General features: G+C 41.6%; 1 protein-coding gene across 1 annotated transcript in view; it reads right to left on the bottom strand.

Moving 5' to 3' along the window:
* The window catches only part of UNC5D (unc-5 netrin receptor D), a 274310-nt gene extending 255672 nt beyond the window's left edge, over positions 1 to 18638 (bottom strand). The window contains exons 1-4 of the mRNA XM_027770563.1: positions 18579 to 18638; positions 17211 to 17321; positions 15669 to 15826; positions 4350 to 4462 (exon numbers count right to left, since the gene is read on the bottom strand). Coding sequence (XP_027626364.1) covers positions 4350 to 4462; positions 15669 to 15826; positions 17211 to 17321; positions 18579 to 18638 — 442 coding nt within the window. The remainder of the gene's footprint in view (positions 1 to 4349; positions 4463 to 15668; positions 15827 to 17210; positions 17322 to 18578) is intronic.
* Positions 18639 to 19001: the final 363 nt, after the last annotated feature.

Below are 19001 nucleotides of genomic sequence, written 5' to 3'. Positions count from 1 at the left end.
TAAGAAAGACAACAAAAGACACAACTCCTTACCATGGGAATGTACAGCAAGAATAGCTGTTGCAATGGGTTAAACAAAACAATAGCTTAAGTCTCCCAAACAAGACCTTTTCCCCATTAAATACATCTACTTAAGGGAAAAAAATAGGCTCATGTAACAGAGAGGTTAAGATACTGTAAACCTTGAAATGTATTTGCAATGGAAAACTAACTCATGCGTAAGCAACTGAAAGTATCAAAAACCATCATAAAACAAATGCACCAAAAACTAACGGCTAGTTGTTTATATCATAGAAGTACAATAAAGATCCTCAGAAAATATAATGTGTGTATATCACAGGGACGAAGAAGGGTTTCAGGGCAGAATCTAAGGGCTATGTGTGTGTTGTTTAACGTTTTCAATTATATTTACAGTGGACTTCATAAAATATATCGCATATTAATTTATTTGGTTACTGGCTGCTCATGACAATTTCCATCTTCGATAAATACCAGATCCCTGCAGGCTTTTGCAAATCCATGCATTAGAGGAAATGACAAAGCTATTAAAAGATTTTAAATGGGCATCAAACGCTCATGCTCCCACCAGGGGCCTGCGTTCTGTCCAGAGTCATTCACTGCAGCATGAAAGGGTCACCTGATAAGGAGTAACTCCCCAAACCCACAGTGCTGGCCGGAGGGAGAGGGCCGAGACACACGGTTTGAATGATGCATTTTTGCTTGACTCCTAACAGTGCGTGACTGTTTTTGAAGTAACTGTCTGAAAGAGGGGAGGGGACCGGGTCATAAATAATGATCTCTAATAGTGAGACTACATTTATCTGGCATAAATAAAATGCCAAATAAACAAATAAAGGCACTAGATCATAAATCACACTTTAACCTTCCAACTCACAAAACGAAGAGAGATCTAAAAGCAATTAGGTTACCCTACTGACATTTTAATAGATGCCCTTTAGATAGAGTAACAAGCTCAGACTGCATTCGAACGTAGAGCTGAAAAGTAGGCTAGGAAAGGCTGAGGGTGGTGTTCTGGCTCTCCTTAAGACCTGCCTTCGGAACCAATTGATCTGAATGTTCGGAGGAAGAAAGTAGAGCTGGAATCCCACATCACACCTTAACTGTTACTGAGGCCATGGTAACAGCATTCTGCCCTGGAAGAGGGCTGGGACCCTGACAACCAATAGCAGAACAAATGGTTGGTCAGGCAGGTGAAGCTGGAGCATGTGAACTACCTTACCTGCATCCTTCCCACAAATAAGTGAGGTCACTGGAAGCTGCAATACAATACAGCTTTTTTCTTTTCCTTATTTTGTTTTGTACAGTAAGCTATTGGTAGAGGTTTATTTAACACTCCTATCACTTAAGCCTTCCCCCTCCAAGGGTCTCACTGGGTCAGGTTGATTCCTGGTGCAGCTAAGCCCTGCCCTGCAGTTGGCTTCCTTGCAGCAAGAAAGCAGGACTCCCTGCACAGGTGGCCTCTCCAAAAGGAGGTCCCTTCCTGACCCCACAGGACTGTCATCTTCGTACCCACCCCAGTCCATGGACGCCTGTCATGCTGACCCTGCTTAATGGTCTGGAACTGAACTCCTCAGGAGATTTTCAGAGGATTCTTCAAGTGAAAGAGATGGGAAGGAGAGACAGAGGAAGCAGAACCGAAGTACGGACATTCACAGGCTTGAAAACCACTTGTAGACTCTGATCTTTGGAAGGAGTGGGGAGGTGACTTCCTTTTTTTTAACTTGCCAGAGGCTGTGTGTGCTCACAGGAGAGAGAGAGTCAGAGAGAGAGAGAGAGAAAGAGAAAGCACCTCTATAGGAAGACAGTCATGCTGTAACCCCTTCTTCACCGTTTCTCACTTCTTTTGGGATTTTGGGCATGCATGGGCATGTGCCCAGAGTGTTTTCCAAGCTACTAGGTTAAGGACTTGAACCCCCAGTCACCCATGTGGGATCCAGCCACCTTAACTACCATGCCACAGGCTGACCCAAGTTTCTTTAATACATGGTTTTATGGAAGATGGCAGGAATGGATTCTTGGCTTAAAGGCGAATTTACCTGTAATGTCAATACACTTTCTATTTGCTCCCACTCTGTAATTTGAGGAAACACTGCAAGACCTGGGGCTGGAGTCAGCCTGACTGGCGGCTGCCTTCTCCCACAGGGTCAGTGGCCTTCCAGCAGACCTACGGGGCCAGGTGACAATAAACCAGCAGGTGGATCACACACAGAAGCTTCCTGGAGGCTTTTCTTTGTCTGATAAAAGGCACGGGTGTGGTTGGTGCTATCTCCTGTCCATTCTGGCCTTACCTGGGGAAGGGGTCCCAGCACCAACCACGAGACAGGTCCCCACACCTAGACCAGACAAAGCACGACAACTTCTGAACAATCCCTACTTGCTTAAAGCTATAGGGTCATAGTTTCTGTCTTTTATTTTTCTTTTTGCTCCAGAAAACAGCCCTCATTAACATAGCTGAATTTTCCTTCTTAAAGCCAGGCTCTAAGCTTCACTTAGTTAACCCTCGAGGCCACCAGCTTTGAAACTATGTTGGTGGAAAGTGAAGGTCAGAGCTGCCGTGTACTGAGTGATGGGGGTTATGACAAGTGCTGGGCTGTCGGAAAAGTTATACTGTATTTTTTTCTGTGCAACAATGTGTCACGACTTTCCCGACAACCCAGTACAAGGACTAATCCACATGCACTCACAGGTCTGTGGGGGCTTCTGTGCCTCATGCTGCCTTTGTCTTGCTTACGGTCTCACGGCCAGCAATGGTGGAGCTGGAAACTGAGCACATCCTTCTTAGCTCCGTTGGTGGGAGAGAGGCCTGGCTCTGTGAAGTTGCTGAGTGATTTAGCCTGCCTTAGGGCACGAGGGTGTAGTTCGTGACCCTAAAGATGACGATATAGAACGATATAGTGTGTGGGCCCCCCCCTTACAAGAAGTCCATCATCTTGAGCATCACTCAGCATGTCGTCAGCTGGACTGTGACTCCAGGTCAGGGTGGGTGTGTGGAACACGTTCCAGAAAAGGTAGGGGTAAAACAAATATTTAAAGAGCACAGCAAACATGCTGACACCTGTATTCACCTAACTGGGCCAGCTCCCCAAAGTCAGAAAAAAGAAGTCCAAGACTAATTGTCTGAGAATACAATAATGAGAAGGATTGTTTGATGCTTAATTTGGAAACAAATATTTTAAAGGCGAAATATTTAACAACAACAAAATTCCAATTAAATAGAAGGAGACAGTAAGCCTCTGCAAGAAAAAAGGAACCGGGGTCACGAGGTGTGGCCATGAAGCAAAGAGGAAGCAGGGCACAACGAAAGGACGTTTGATTAGAATGAAGTAACCCAGCCCAGCACTGGCTGAGGAACTGAAATCTGAGGTTCCATTTTTCTCATCCACAGTCTGGGTGATTAAAACCCATTAGTGTCCTGTCATGCTAAAATGAGATGACACAGGCCAAAAACTGTACTAAGTGGTTAAACATCACATAGTCCATGTCACTGCAACACCGTTGTCGGCATCTGCTAGGTGTACATGTGTCTCCGGAAGCTCGAGCTTGGAGATTATGTTGGGATGGGTAACTATGAGGGTGAAAATTTAATCTGACTGTGTGTTGGAAGATGGGGCCTTTGAGAGGAGATAAGGATTAAGGTCCTCAGGGTGGGGCCCCCCATCACTGAAGTGTGGGGGGTTACGAAGAGGGAGACTGAGACAGACACGCTGAACAGACACACACACACCTTCTTGATGAACCAACAGGAAGGTCCTTAGCAGATGCAACTCCTGAGCCTTAACCTCCAAACTGTGAACTGAATAACTCTATCCCTGTTTTTGTTTTTATTGTAGGGTGTGTGTGTGTGCAGAAAGGAGACAGAGAAACAGAGGGACAGAGCTAGAAAGGAAGTAACCACCTCCCACTCCCTGAGGGGAGAGAACCATGCTACAACCCGTTCTCCTCCACTTTCCTCTCAGGATTTTGGACACACATACACATGCACCCTGCATGTTTCTCAAGCAGAGGGCTAGGGCTTAAACGGTGCAGCTGGCTATGTGGGATCCAGCTACTTTAACCATCATGCCACTGGCTGGCCCATAAGCCTCTGTTCTTACAGGTGGTTCAGTTTCAGGTACTCACTGCTATTTCCCACAGAGCCAAGCAGAACATGATCATCGCAGGAACCAAGAATTACATAACAATGGACGAGAAGTGTTAATTATGGCTCCTATGCTTTCCATCCCCAAACATATCCTTTGATATTTTAATTCTCTTACTACTATGATGACTTTCAGCTCAGAGCCCTCATGATATGAAACATTCTCATTACATTTCTCCTCTATTCATTACTCCTATGTATGTTGGCAAAATCCTCTGAGGTCACTAATTCTGAAATGCTGTGAAGCCTGTATTCAACAAGCATGCAGTGGATGGTTGCACTGTACTCCAGGCCCGTGGCTCTCCTGCAAATGAAGAGTAACAGTACACAAAGGACTTGCTGTTGCCGGATCCCAAAGTCATCATGTACAACAGGAGATTTCACAGTATTCTAGAGCCCCTCTCACTACAATATTTAAATCCAGTAAGGCAACTTATGGATAGCTCTTCTCTGATATATTATCTCATGGCAGAAATGCAAGTCAGAGCAGAAAGCCATACCAGGGAAACAAAGTTACATAATCTAAAAGACAACACAATAGCACCAGGTTCTCTGCTTTCATTTATGTAAATGGGACTTGTCTCCATATGGTTACTTAATTAGATAGGGGATGCATTGTACCCATTTAATGCAGAACAACAGCCGGAATTTTACATACCAAATATTTAATGCAATTTATGAAACACAGATTCTTTCCCTTCCAATAAAAGTTTTGTTTTGTTTTGTTTTGTTTTTTTAACTCAGAACTTATTCTGCCTGCTTTTCAACCTCTAATAAAAATGGAAATGCTTTATATCACTGCATTTGCATAGTTCACCTCACCTGAGCCAAGCTTACACTGTCAGCCTTACATACAATTTCATCGATTTGATATTTTCATCTTCTTTTCTTAAAGAGACATTTTTTGCTATAGGGTATGTGCGCTCACTGGAGAGACAGAGAGACAGAAAGCGAGAAATCACCCCCAGGGGGTATGGCCACACCACAAGACCTTCTCCTCCTGTCTCCTCTGGGATTTTGAGCATGCACGCACACACACCTGGCATGAATTTCAAGCCTCTGGGTCTGGGGCTCAAACCACAGTTGGCCGTGTGAGAGTCCAGCAACATGACCGTTACATCATCTGGTGGTCCCCTCAATAACTTTTTTGAACAGACACATGCTTATCTGGGAAGATAAGACAGTGTTCTAGGTCCTGGGGATTGGAACGTGAGTAAGACGTGTTACTTTCTTGAAGGAGATCAGACAGAGACAAATAACCACATCACATGATAATAATGATCATAGTATATTAGACACATTAACACCCTTGATTCAGGGAAAAACTAAATAACAAATATATCCTCACAAAAAGGGAAAAGAATTGGATTATAGGAGTTATAAAACTACTCATTTTTAAAATGAAATAAATGATTAATATTTGGCTGAGAGGAATGGATGAGATGCAGTTCATGAATTGTTGACATTTCCCCCAACGACGGATACATTTCTGAATGGATGTGCACCACTGGCTACTGCTCAAATTCATCTGCAAATCTAGTGGGCTTTGGAAAGGTTTTGCTTTCAAAGTGTTAGCGCTTTTCATTTGTAACTGACAGTTTTCAAGAGTGAGGCCATTCATAGTTACGGAAAAATGGTTGTTTAAATGCAATATTGAATGACAGAAAACCAAACAATCAAACACCATTCTCACACATTTCATTCTTAGAAAATTACCTTTCAGGAAGAGTTGTGTGTTTTATGTTGTGCACACTAACACAGCAGGGACTTTCAATCCTTTTATGACAAAGAGAAGAAAGAAAAGGAGGAAAACAACAGTAGAAGGAGCAAATGCTGAATTCCCTCTGAAAGAAGCGCACTTCTAGTGGATAGATGGCAGGTAGCATCTTGAAAACTCAGAATGTGAGCATTTTAGCTGCATTTCTCAAATTTCAAGTATGGGCTGATTTCACTGGAGCATGGTTTCATAGAACTATTTATTTATTTATTTATTTATTAGGTTTTTGCCATAGGGCACGTGCACTTGCCAGAGAGAGACAGATATATAGAGAGAGGAAAAGTGAGAAAGCACCCCCTGGTGGGAGGGCCTCACCACAATCCCTTCTCCTCCATTCCCTTCTCAGGATTTTGGGCATGCACACACATGCACCCAGTGTGAGTGTTAAGCCACTGGGTCTAGGACTAAAACTGCAGTGGACTATGTGGGTATCCAGCCATATAGCCATTACACTGGGCCCAACTCTCTACTTAGAGGTCACCCAGGCCCTTGGTGGGTAAGCAACTGGTCCAAGAATTCAAAAGAACAAGTTTGGGATAAAAACCCTTCTCTATGGTTGGGGCTCTGAAAGCATACCCACAGCAGGGGACTTTGGCATCCTGAGTGTTTTGAACAAAGGAACTGAGAAGACATTAGAAGCTTCCTCAGAATCAAAGTCTTCCAGATCTTCCTTTCTCTCTGCCCACCAAGTGCAGGGAGCGGCTCCCCTAAGAACCAGGGAAGTTTATCCAGAAGGCAAGCCAATTGTTTTGGACTCTTCCTGGCATCTATATTAACTACTGACCATTAACTGCTATGTAGGAAAAACAAAGAAACAAACAAACAAAAGGAGAGCAATGTAACCCTTCCTGGAAAGACACTGTCACAGTATATTCTTTGCTCCTTGGGGGAGGGAGGTCATTTAAATTACAAAGAAAATAATCTACAAGCTAAGTTCTGCCTTTTTTCAGGTCATGCATCCTCTCTAAAATTCATTTATTATTCCTCTAAATTGCCTAAGCACCACTTTTCATTCCCCTGAGAGGGGGACATTTAAGCCTCCATCAGCAGGCCTTCCTTTGAGTCTCAGTTGGAGTTAGGCGGGATAATAACCTTGGTCAGGCAGATACAGATGGGGAAACTCTGGAGCACAAAGGAACTTGAAGGAAGGACAATAGGACTTTCTGTATTCTGACCCAGAACAGCTCCCTGCAGCCTGTAGCAAACAGGAATGAGGAACAGGCAGAAAGAAAATGTAACAGGCCAAAAGGGTCTAAGAGCTGATGAAAGGGGACCCTGGGAGGGAGATGGGCTTTTTCCTCCCCAGGCAATGGCTCCTCTGTCTGTGGCATGTACTCTGTCTCCCTCAGTGAAGCGTGTGCTAGGCCTTCGTCCTTCAATTCTTTGCGGGGACAGGGAGACATGCACCTCAATTTTGTCAACCGAACACTGTGTGTGCCTCTAACTTCTGTTTATACACACTCATAAACCCACTGTAGCTTTTCTCCTGCTAGGCTCTCTACCATCAGTTCATGTCAGGGAACTCTGGAGGGCAGAAGTGAAATCTTTCTTTACCCTGTATGAGGCATCTAGATCCGTATTTCCCCAGCATCCAGTGCTGCACTTGTTTCAGTAAGGCATGGGATATTACAGGTACAAAGTTCTGTGAAATCCTACCCTGAAAACGATCTTATGAAGTCTCTTTTATGATGAGCTTGTAAATTGTAAATATTCTAGTATAACCAAAATTATAGTCTAACATTTAATATTATTTTGTATCGAAAGTTATAGCTTATTATAAGATACTAAATCACAGAAAAGCACAAATAATGTATATATTTACAGAATATTGTTATCCATTGTCACCAAATTCTCAAAGAATAATTAATAACATTAACAACTTGATGCATTTCATTCTAGTATCTTTTTTCAGAGGTATATTCAATATTTTGAATTTGTGTACATAGAATATAAATATACCTGTCATATGTTTTCTCATTTAGTCATGGTGTTAACTTCTTTTAAAGTATGCTTTTTATAAAAAGGACTCTTAAAAAATAAAAAATTTAAAAAATTTAAAAAAAAAAGGGAACCAGCAGTTAGCATAATGGCTATGTCGCTGGACTCCCACGTAATCGACCGCGGTTTGCATCCAGGACCCGGTGGCTTAAAACTTACGCCAGGTGCGTGTGCGTGCGTGCTCAAGATCCCGAGAGGAGAGTGGAGGAGAAGGGATTGTGGCATGACCATCCCCTCTGGGGGGTGATTTCTCGCTTTCTGTTTCTATGTCTCTCTCTGTCTGTCTGGTGAGCGCACGCGCCCTATAGTGAAAACCTCTCCTAAATAAATAAATAAATAAGACATTTTTTGCCTTAAATGCCTGCACTAACTGGAGAAAGAGACAGACAGAGACAGTGAGAAGGAAAGTGCAAAATCACCTCCAAATGGGGATGGGGCTCAAACTGCAGTTGGCCATGTGGGAGTCCAGTGGCATAACTGCTGGCCCTTCTTAAACGATTCTTAAAGATAATGTAAAAGTAGGTGTGTCAGTGTGGATGTACCTATTTCCTTACTAACATCTATTTATGTCCAGAGTTTAGCTTCACGTTGATGTTGTAATTCTCTGCTTACTGTGTGTCTCGGTTATACCCTGTTTATATTTGTTCAGTTCTCTCTCTGAAGCTTCAAATCTGTACATTAAATTCCCTCTAGAAGTAGTCACCTGAATGTCCTAAAGACTCCTCAAACATTTTGTACTTGGGACAGAACTTACTGCCTGGCCCCTCAGACTTGTCCTTTGGCCAAAGTTTTACAACTCAAAGAACAGTGCTAGCATTTATTGAGTTTCCAAGGCTAGACCCTTAGTATCACCCTTTCCCCCTCCTCAGCACCTGCATCCAATTCATCACTTAATTCTCTTGTTTCTCTCTCCTCAATGTTTTAAAATCAGCAATTACTTTTTAGCCTTATTCCTGCTACACTGGTCCTGGTTAGTCCTTCCATAACTAATAAGCGAAAATACCTGAGTCTACACCATTTAAAGGAATAGAGATTTGCTCACTGCAAGGTTTGAAGGTCTGAGGTCCAGGGGCCAACATCTGGTGGAAAGGCAGAGGTGATGCAGGCTAGGAAGTTAGGAAAATAGGGAGTCGACATGGAATGCCAACTGAGACTCAGCCCAGAACAGTCAGCCCACTCCAACATGACAGAAACATAACTTTCCTTCCTGCCCTCTGTCCCTCAGCCCATACCTATACTGTACTTTCGAGGCATACACACAAAACAATTAAGAGGTGAGAACAACTCCTAGAATTTATTTATTTATTTATTTATTTTTTAGAGAAATTTTTGGTATAGGGCACATGTGCTCACTGGAGAGACAGAGAAAGACAAAGAGACAGAAAGTGAGAAATCACCCCCTAGGAGAATGGCCACGCCCCAACCCCTTCTCCTCCATTCTCCTCTTGAATCTTGGGCATGTATACCTAAGTTGGAATTTTAAGTGCTAGGATCAATGGAAATTATGGGTCAATGAGCTTAAACGGATGGTCCCCCCCAAAATGCTCCACTCTAAGGAGACCATGATTAGGGTCAAAGGACAATCTTATCCCCTAACCAAAAACTGCAAGCGCAGCCAGAAGGAAGCACAATTAAGGACAAAGGACACCATCCCCATGAGCCTACATGGTATAAGAAATCTTGTGACCATCTTGTGACCACCTCTTTGTAAAAGCCTTATTAAAAACCCATGTGAGGGGGACCAGCAGGTGGCGTAATGATACATTGCTGAACTCCCACAGTGGACTGTCCTATGAGTCCTGGACCTAGCAGCTTAAAACTCACATTGGGCGCATGTGCATGCCAAGATCCCAAGAGGAGAATGGAGGAGGTGGGACTGCGGTGTGGCCATCCCTCATAGGGGATGATGTCTTACTTTCTGTCTCTTTGTCTCTCCAGCGAGTGCACATGACCTACATCCAAAATCTCTGCGTAACAAAATAATTAATTAAATTTAAAAATTATTGATAAAACATGTGAGGTAGGAGACAAAATCTCTAATAATATAATAATGTAGTTAGAATATGGGCCCAAGATAAAAATCAGAAGACAGCTAGGTTTTGGAATGGAGACAGCTACTGCAGACCCGCTTGTTCACAGAGAGCTTGCAGCAGCGACTGCCCTAAAACAAAGACTTCCCCTGGTCTCACCACATTCCAGAAAGGAGGTAATGGTCTTTTTAGGCGAAGAGAACCTCCTGACCTTGGTACCCACTTCAAAATGAGGAGAACAACTGGACCCATCCAGCCTGTGCATCCCACCATGATAAAAAAAACATGCACTACCCGAGAACAAGCACAGACAAAGCCCCTCTGACTCACATAAACCACCCTCCCAACCCCCCACTTCAGTTCCTCTTCAGCAACCCATTCAGGACCCACTCTCTGCTTGGGAGCTCTGTTCTTCTTTCCCTGTCTTAACAAACTCTGCCTGCTTACTATGTCCGCAATTCTTTGCGAGCCGTGGACAAGAACTGGTGTCCCTCTGCAGGTGCTGGGCCTGACTACTCTGCACCTCTGTACCCCTGCATCAGAGGGTTTTCCTGTAGGAGGGGGTAAGGGAGAGTCCCACGCTACACAAGGTATCACACCATGAGAGAACAGGAGAGTGCATTTGTGTCCACATTGTCTCTTAGTCTCACTCCCCCTTTACATGCCCCAGAAGTCAATCATGAGGGCCCTCCTCTATCCCTTAACCATGCCCAAAGGCCCCATCTTTCCATGCAATAAGATAGTAAGGCTATTCTTAAAACCTTCACAACCAGCCTCTACACACACATTCGGGGTGGGTGGATGGGCACAACCCCAACTTCGCCCTTCCCCGGAATCACTATGCCTGGCCCTGGTGTCTTTACCTTTGTTCTTACTCTCCCATGCCTGGGTTGGACACATTGCAAAGCCAAATGAGCTTCTCCAAATGCAAATTTAAACACATCAGTTTTGTCCTAAAGTCTAACCCTTTGGATGAAAGCTGCATTATTTTATAAGTAGTATTTATTTTAATTTGTATTATTATTTTAATGTGCTATAGGGCACACGTGATTGCCAGAGAGAGAGAGAGAGACAGAGAGAAAGAGAGGGAGAGAGAAAGTGAGAAAGTAAGCTGCCAGCTCTGAGACTTGAAACATGGTCGCCACGTGGGCCTTAACCACCACTCCTTCTGCTGGCCCCAAAGCCCTGTTTTTTTTGTTTGTTTGTTTTGTTTTGTTTTGTTTTTAACATGACTAACCAGGAATTCAGTGATCTAGTTCCTTCTGTCACTCTAGCTTCATGTCCAATCACGCCCCCACCAGGAGGCCACAGGGACTGCCTCTCTGTTCTTCCAAGGATCTAAGTGCACTTGCGTGGAGCCTGCACACCTGCTGTCCCTTCTGTAACACTACTGCTTCTGCAATTTTGTTCATAGTTCAAGTTCAGCTTGTTGGGTGGTGAAGCCCGACCCCAACCCTCTAATTCTGGGCTGGTTATATTCCTCTTGTTTGTTCTCTCAGGATGCCCTCTGCTACCACATAATTATCCATGGATGAATATATTGACCTCTAGACTGTAAGTTCCATGAAAGCAAAGGATGTGAGAGTTGCTTATTATTTGTATCCACTGTGGTGACCCAGCTCTGAGACTCAACAAAGTCTGTTAAAAAAATTAAATTAAAAAAAATAATAAATGAGTCAAGCTATAATGAAATTTTGTGACCATTGTCTTTGGAAAAAAAACATACTGACTAAAAATCATGCACTGCTAAATTTATTTCAAAAGAAGTACCGAAAGCACTGTAGACACTGGCATTATGGATGTTCATCAACTTCTCTCATCTCATCAGCATTAAACATGTTTCTTGGATATTTTTAAATAAATAGATAAAAGAGGTATTAAGTCTTTCCTAAAATCTTGATTTCTAGCAAAGTTAAATGTTAAAAATATGTTTATGAGCTATTTGCACTTATCTTCTTCTGAATCACTTATTCATATACTTAACTATGTTTAATGCTTTATAGAGTTTTAAGGAGACTATGGCTGTATATCTTAAATAACTTGAATATGTAGATTCCATTTTCACAGCATCAAGTCCTTAAGAAATGCATTGGCGTTACTTTTTATGCTGCTTCTCCCAATTTATTAATTTATTAATCATCAAATTTTTATCAGAAATTAGGATTACAGCAAAGATTAGTTTCTAAATGCAACAGAATTTGGGCCAGAATGATTAGTTCCAAATGATAATAGTAAAGAGGTCTTATGTAGAGAATAACATACATCTTAAAAAAAATCGATATTTTATGTGGCAGATTCATAACAGAAGACACAAGGACGAGGATTTGTCTCCCATTTCTTAATGAGACAACTGTCTACGCACAACAAAGCCCTTCCTCTGGAAATCACCAAAGATGTTGATATGAGGATGAAGTTTTGAAGCTCATGTGAAATCTTTTAATTCCTTTGTTATTTTTCCTAATGCACAGATTTATTTGAGCCTGCTGGGACGTGGTATTTAGTAGAGACGGACAATGCGCCACATGGCATGAGTGTCCAGCAACAGACGCTGTGTCCTGACTTGATCTGACAGTTATCTGATTGGGTTGTGCGATTTGGACAATAGAGGGGCTTAATTTCCTTATCCTCCTTAGAGAAGATGCTAGACACTATCGGAAACAGATTTATTTCAAGTTGTATTTGAAGAACAGAATATTGTTTCTCCTGATATCTTTAATCAAGAGACAGACTGGTCCAGGGGAACAAATGTGGGATTTAGAGTTGGATTCAAATCAAATTCAGATTTTTTTTTATTAATAATTAGCTATGTAATCTTGGCTAAGTTATTTGACCTACCTGAGCTTCCTCATTCTTCCATAGAGGATAAAAAAAAAACAATGTGAGTACAATGAGGCTATTGTGCATACTCAAACACATACCTATAAATGAACCAGGGTATTATATGTTCTATAACAGGTACTCTGTCTACAATAGGAATTATTATTAGCTTATTATTATTAAAGGGAAATTAAGGAATAAATGGATGACCCAGAGTGGCATTGTGTACATTAACATTATTATTATTATTGTTATTTTGTGAGGACAAAATTGCTGAACAAGAGCAATTAAAATAATCTATTTTGAATCTATTCAGAAGCACTCCAGAAAACACCTGAAAAATTTTACCTACTTTTTCCTTACAAGGCATTATCTAAGTAAATAACCCAGTGACCAATTCTGGGGACCCAGATGTTCTTGGAGGATTAAGGCTGCTCTCCTCTGCTGTAATGTGTTTGGTAAAGAGCTTTAGGTACATCATTTGAAGACCTGCAGTTGTATCTCCAGAATTTGGCTTTTGATTTATAAAGCTTAAAAAAAAAAAAAGGAAGCAACAACAACAGAAAAAAACCTACTACATACTTGAGCAGCTTAGTATTACCTAATCAGCTTAATTGCACCAGGGTGATGCCTGGTATGCATTCTGTCAGCAAGAAGAATGGAGGAAAAAGAGCACTCTAATAGAGTAATTTTAATTGCATTGTGTGATTTAATTATTGAGCTATCTCAGCACCCTACCTCCAAGTACAAATGAGTATGAATCAGACAATCACGTGCATATTGCTAGGCCATTACTGTTTGCTATTTATCATCGATAGGTTGATAGCTTGCAGGTATCTATGGCTTATAGCTTATAGCAAGCACTTAATTTTCTTGGCACCCAGGGTCTGGGTCAGGAGATCGGTAATGACCTGTATTACCACTGAACAGGTTTTGAAATTAAAAGAAACAACCAACACTACTTGGTACTTTGGGGGAGGATATTAAACCATCAATCAAATGGGTCAATGTGCCTGAGGAGGAATGAGACAGTCCCTAACATTTAGAGGTGACTTCCAGAGCAAATATGTGGGGAGTCCAGAAAGTATCAAAATGTTCTTGCTATTTAAGTGGAGATAGGAAGGAAAAGAAAAGGACGGAGCTTGAGATCCTTGCGGTATTATTTTCTTCGCCTATCTCTCAGAGTAATTTTTGCAGCTCAAATATACATTAATACAAGTTTTACCACAATGCTTTCCTGGTAAAATAGTACCTGTGGCCATCTGAACTCCTAAATAGGGGAAACGATGACACTGCAAAATCCTAGAGAACATCTATTTTATGACATCTTTACTTAAAAATAGGACCACATACTTTTAAGGTTTTACATAACAATTACACTTATTTATTTATTTATTTATTTCTTACTTACTTGTTGGAGAGGTTTTTGCTATAGGTGCATGTGCCAGAAAGACAGAGAGATAGAAAGCAAGAAATCACCCCCTGGGGGGATGGCCACATGGCAATTCCTTCTCCTCCATTCTCCTCTGGGGATCTTGGACACACACGCACAGGCACCCAGCGTGTCAAGCCACCAGGTCTGGGACTTGAACCATGGTCGACTACATGGGAGTCCAGCAACAGTCATTATGTTAACTGCTGGTCCCAAACATATTTATTTTTAACTTATCTTTAAATTAATTTATAATTACCAACACATCTTCTAAACAGGTGACCACTGAAGCTGTTTGTAGTTGACTTCATAGTAGCATTAAAATTTAATTTCATAACATCAATTGGAATATAGCACACTGAGTAACTATATATGAATGCAACATAAAGTTAAGACACTAAAAACAAGTATCTAGGGACTAGAAGATGGCATAATGGTTATGTCGCTGGATTCCCACATGGTTCAAGTCCCAGACCCGGTGTCTTAAAACACACTGGGCATGTGTGCATGCATGCCCAAAATCCCAAAAGGAGAATGAAGGAGAAGAAATTGTGGTGTGGCCATCCCCTTGGGGAGTGATTTCTCACTTTCTGTCTCTCCTTCTCTCTCTGTCTCCCTGGCAAGTGCACGTGCCCTATAGCAAAAGTCTGAAAAAAAAAGAAAAGAAAAAGGGTCTAGACAGTGTCAGAAGTTGACAGTATGATGTACACCACAGCACCGTGATGTCAGAGAGAGCGGACAGAGGTATTACAGGCTGTTCAGTGAGAGACACGAGGTATATATAACACATTAGCATTCATCTCTATAATACAATTCCTGGGATGGAAATCTAGAAAAGCAAACTAAGGCTTAGACCTTATTTTTTCTACTGATAGATGAAAACATTTCAAATATAAAAACAACTAGTTAGTGCTGCCCTCATAGTTGAGTAGTTAGGGGAACTAAGTCCCACATGGCTGACCAGGGTCAGGGTCCCAGCCCTGGCAGCTTGAAAAACATGTTGAGTTGTGTGTGTGTGCATGCCCCAGATCCCAACATGATGGAAAAAGGGAGAAGAAGTGACTGCAGCATGACCATACCCCATGGGGGAGGTGCTTTCTCTCTGACTTTCTCTGGTGAGTGCATGTACCCTTTGGCAACAAATAATAATGGCAATAATAAAAACTAGTTGTTTCTAGGAACCAGGGAAACGCATTGGGCTTTGTTACAGACTGAATTCTGTGCTCCACCTCTCAAACTCACACATTAATAACCTAACCCCCAGTGGCTACCACTAGGATGGGGCCTTTGGAGGCTGGGAGAGCTGTACCCTTAACTGAAGAGAGGAGAGAGCTTCCTTCCTCTGTGCTGAGATGAGAGGACCCAGGAGAAGACAGCATCTGCAGATGAGGAGGCTGCCTTCATCACACCCCTTCATCTTGCCTTTCTAGACTCCAGAATTATGAGCAATAAATACCCTTTAGTCAAGCCGATCAGCCCGTGGTTACTGTTATAGCAGCCTGTGCTCACTAACACAGGTGCTGTCCATCTGTCAGGAAGCAACCTCAGGAGCATGGGATTCATGCCAAGCCAATCTTGATTCCATGACTCCACAAAACAAGGATACTGAGGTAGCTGAGGTAAAAAGAGAAGGGAAAGTCCCAAACGTCCCCATTTGGAACAAAGGGAAAAGGAATGTGACCAGAGTCAGCCTGCAGTTTGTACTGTTCAACGCATGAGAGAGCAACTTACAAACGTATCTATTTTTTATTTCTTTGTATTTGTTTTTTCTAGATGATGTTCGATTACAGAAAGAAAGCCACCACAAAATGTGGTGAAGCAGAATGGAAGCACAAGAAGTTCTGGCTCAAGATAGACAGATTGTCTCTTGCATATTCATTCAAAGACAGCGCCAGGGAGAAAGCCAGTGTGCCGGCAGCAGAGGGAGCGAGGGATTGTGTCGCGAGGTGGGGCAGACCAGAATTTCACACTCCTGAAACAACTGGGCTTGCATTCACACCCATCTCTTGTGTTTGTACATTTTTAAGCCCATCAGCTTCAGTTACAGAGTGCCGACACTCGGTATATATTAAGTGGAGACATACAGTGTCTCTCTGTGGTGTGTGTGGAGGAGTGGGGACTGGGGAAAAACATTTGGAGGAGGGATACAGAGACAGCATTGTTGAGACAGGGAGACATTGTTGAGACATTGTTATATTTTGATCAACTGGACTGGGGAGAAATGTTTGCATATTGAAATGATTACCTTGTAAGCTAAAAAATGTGATTGAATGTATTAAAAAAAACGTAAAAAATAAAAATAAATTAATTAATTTTAAAAATTTAAAAAACAAAACAAAAACAAAAACACAACTGGGCTTGCATGTGCTGTTTTCAGAAAACGATGGTGATGTTTGAATACTCAGAGAAAATCAGAATATGTGAGAGAAGTGCTGATCTCTCCTGGCCCAACCCTCCCCCCTTTCTTAAACAGCAGAAAGTAGAAAGGCTTTCTTTATGTGAGGAAATAGGTTAATCCTTCATCTCTTAATGCTTTAAGTTCTTGGAAATAATTCTGTGGAGATGACAATATTAACATTGTAAGAAACAAACAGCTCTCTTCTTTCATTTTACTCCATGAATGGCACCCAGCCTTCAGCCCTGGTTAATCCCAGGTAAAACACTTAAAAGGGCCATACCAACAGCTGGAGCAGAGAGACCACCGACCTAAGCCACTGTGTGGAATCCTAGGTGCTAAATGCTTTGGAGCCAGTGTCCACGCTAGGAGCAAGGAATAAGACTGATGAGGCTCTTACTACAACTCCAGCGTTCAAGGACTCAAGGAGCCACTTTCTAAAGGATGTGCCGCTCCTCCCTGTGGCTGGAGGAAACAATGCCCACCTTCAAGATAAATGGGGGACCCAGGTTCAGTTGAAGTTTCTGGGCTTATCACAAATGCAGATTTCTAGTTTTCTATTAGAAAGCAGAAAATATTAGACTTCAGTTAGATTAATTATACATCAAAGCAATTGACAACGGTAGATGCAAAGGTAAAAGTACTAGAGCAGACCGAGCTTTTCCCCTTTATTTTCACAGGAAACTGTTTCACTGCAGAGCCACTGTCACACTGCTGTGATTCACAGAAGAATGTGATGTTTAATGAGCCAAATATGAAGATAATTATGCCAGTTATATTTGGGGCACACACAAAATAACAGACCGTATTTGTAGACACTTTATGAACACTCCAGGGCAGAGAAAAAAAAGATTTTCTTTTTTAATAGTTGAAATGTATTTTACTATGACTAAATACCTTTAAAGTAATACATTGCTTTTCTGCCCAATTAAAACAAAAAAGTAAGAATCACAAGAGTGCATTCCTGGTTTCAGAGGTCCAAAAGAAAGTTTAAGCTGATTTGAAACCCCAGCTAGATTTTATCCCGGTGGCATCTAAGTGAATAATCAGATCTGTAATTTCTTGAAAATGGTTTATTCATATAACAGTACCCATTCATAACTAGTTTTTTTCTTTCAATTGAGAATTAATGTTGCAGATAAGCCAACACTTCATACCACTGTAACCATGCATCAGAATAGGTTTAAATCACAAAGCCACTTGGAGAAAGAAATACTTACAGATCCACTTAGTATCTGATATGTTAAACTGATATAAAAAGTAATCATTAATTGGTAAATATTTGAGATTATTCAAACAAGTTTTCAGAGCATAGGTACAAGTCAATGGAATGCTGTGTTTGAACAAAAATGTGCTTAAGAGATATTTAGACAGACATTGGGGGTGCCCTTGTTATGAGAAAAGCAGAAAAAGCAAAATGCTCCAAATCTATCTTTGGAACTATCGTATATTAAACTAGGTCTGTAAAGATCATCTGGTTTAACTCGTATAACAGACAAGAAAATTCCAATTGGGGCCAGCAGGTAGTGTGGTAGTTAAGGGCGCGGGATTCCCACAGGGCCAACCAGGGTTTGAGTCCTGGACCTGGTAGCTTGCTTTCTCACTTTCTTTCTCTCTCTTTCTCACTCTGTACCTCTCTGGTCAAGTAAAAATAAATAAATGAAGTTAAATAAAATAAATTTTTAAGAAGTGCCAATCGTAGAATCTAAGCAATTGCCTTGGTTTACTCAGGTACTTAATAGTATAGTTGAGACTGGAGAACTAAGAACACATCTCATCAGAGTTCTTTTTTATCATATAATACTGAGATTCCAGTGAAAAAATCTGACATTTAAACCCAAAGTTGCCTGAAGCTATTTCTTTCCTTCTAGATGAAACTTCCTCTTTTTGCATAAACAGCTCACAGGGTAAAAATATCCCAAGGCATTGCAGGAATTGGTTGAAATCACAAGCTCATTGTAATCATCTTACAAGCTCCTGTAGTTCTGTGAGGGCTCCACTGATCAGAAAAAGGGCAAGTGAAACATCCATCTTTGCTGGGAGTTCAGATTGGGCTCCACATGAGAGCTCATCAAAGACAAGGAGAATTGAGTTTAGACTAGATTACTGCCGAAAGAGTGCACAACTGATTAGAAAAGTGATTTCTAAAATCTGATTGTAGACATCGAAATATGACACTAGTTATCAACAGCGCTGTCCCCAAATTTATTCCAGAAGTACTCTCAGAGGTAAACAAACATTTTACCTCTAATTTTAGAATTAACGGATAGTACATGAAGACAGTAAGGTTAGTGGAAGTTGTGTACAGCAGGAGAGAGGAGGTCATGAAATCTAGGACTTGGATGTGTGAAGAATTATGTGGACTGGTCCTTAGGGATCTTCCACTTAATATAT

This window comes from Tupaia chinensis, unplaced genomic scaffold, assembly GCF_000334495.1.
Source record: "Tupaia chinensis unplaced genomic scaffold, TupChi_1.0 Scaffold000144_1, whole genome shotgun sequence".
Taxonomy (NCBI): domain Eukaryota; kingdom Metazoa; phylum Chordata; class Mammalia; order Scandentia; family Tupaiidae; genus Tupaia; species Tupaia belangeri.
Note: the sequence above shows the minus strand (reverse complement) of the source record. Positions and strands in the feature narration are given on the sequence as shown.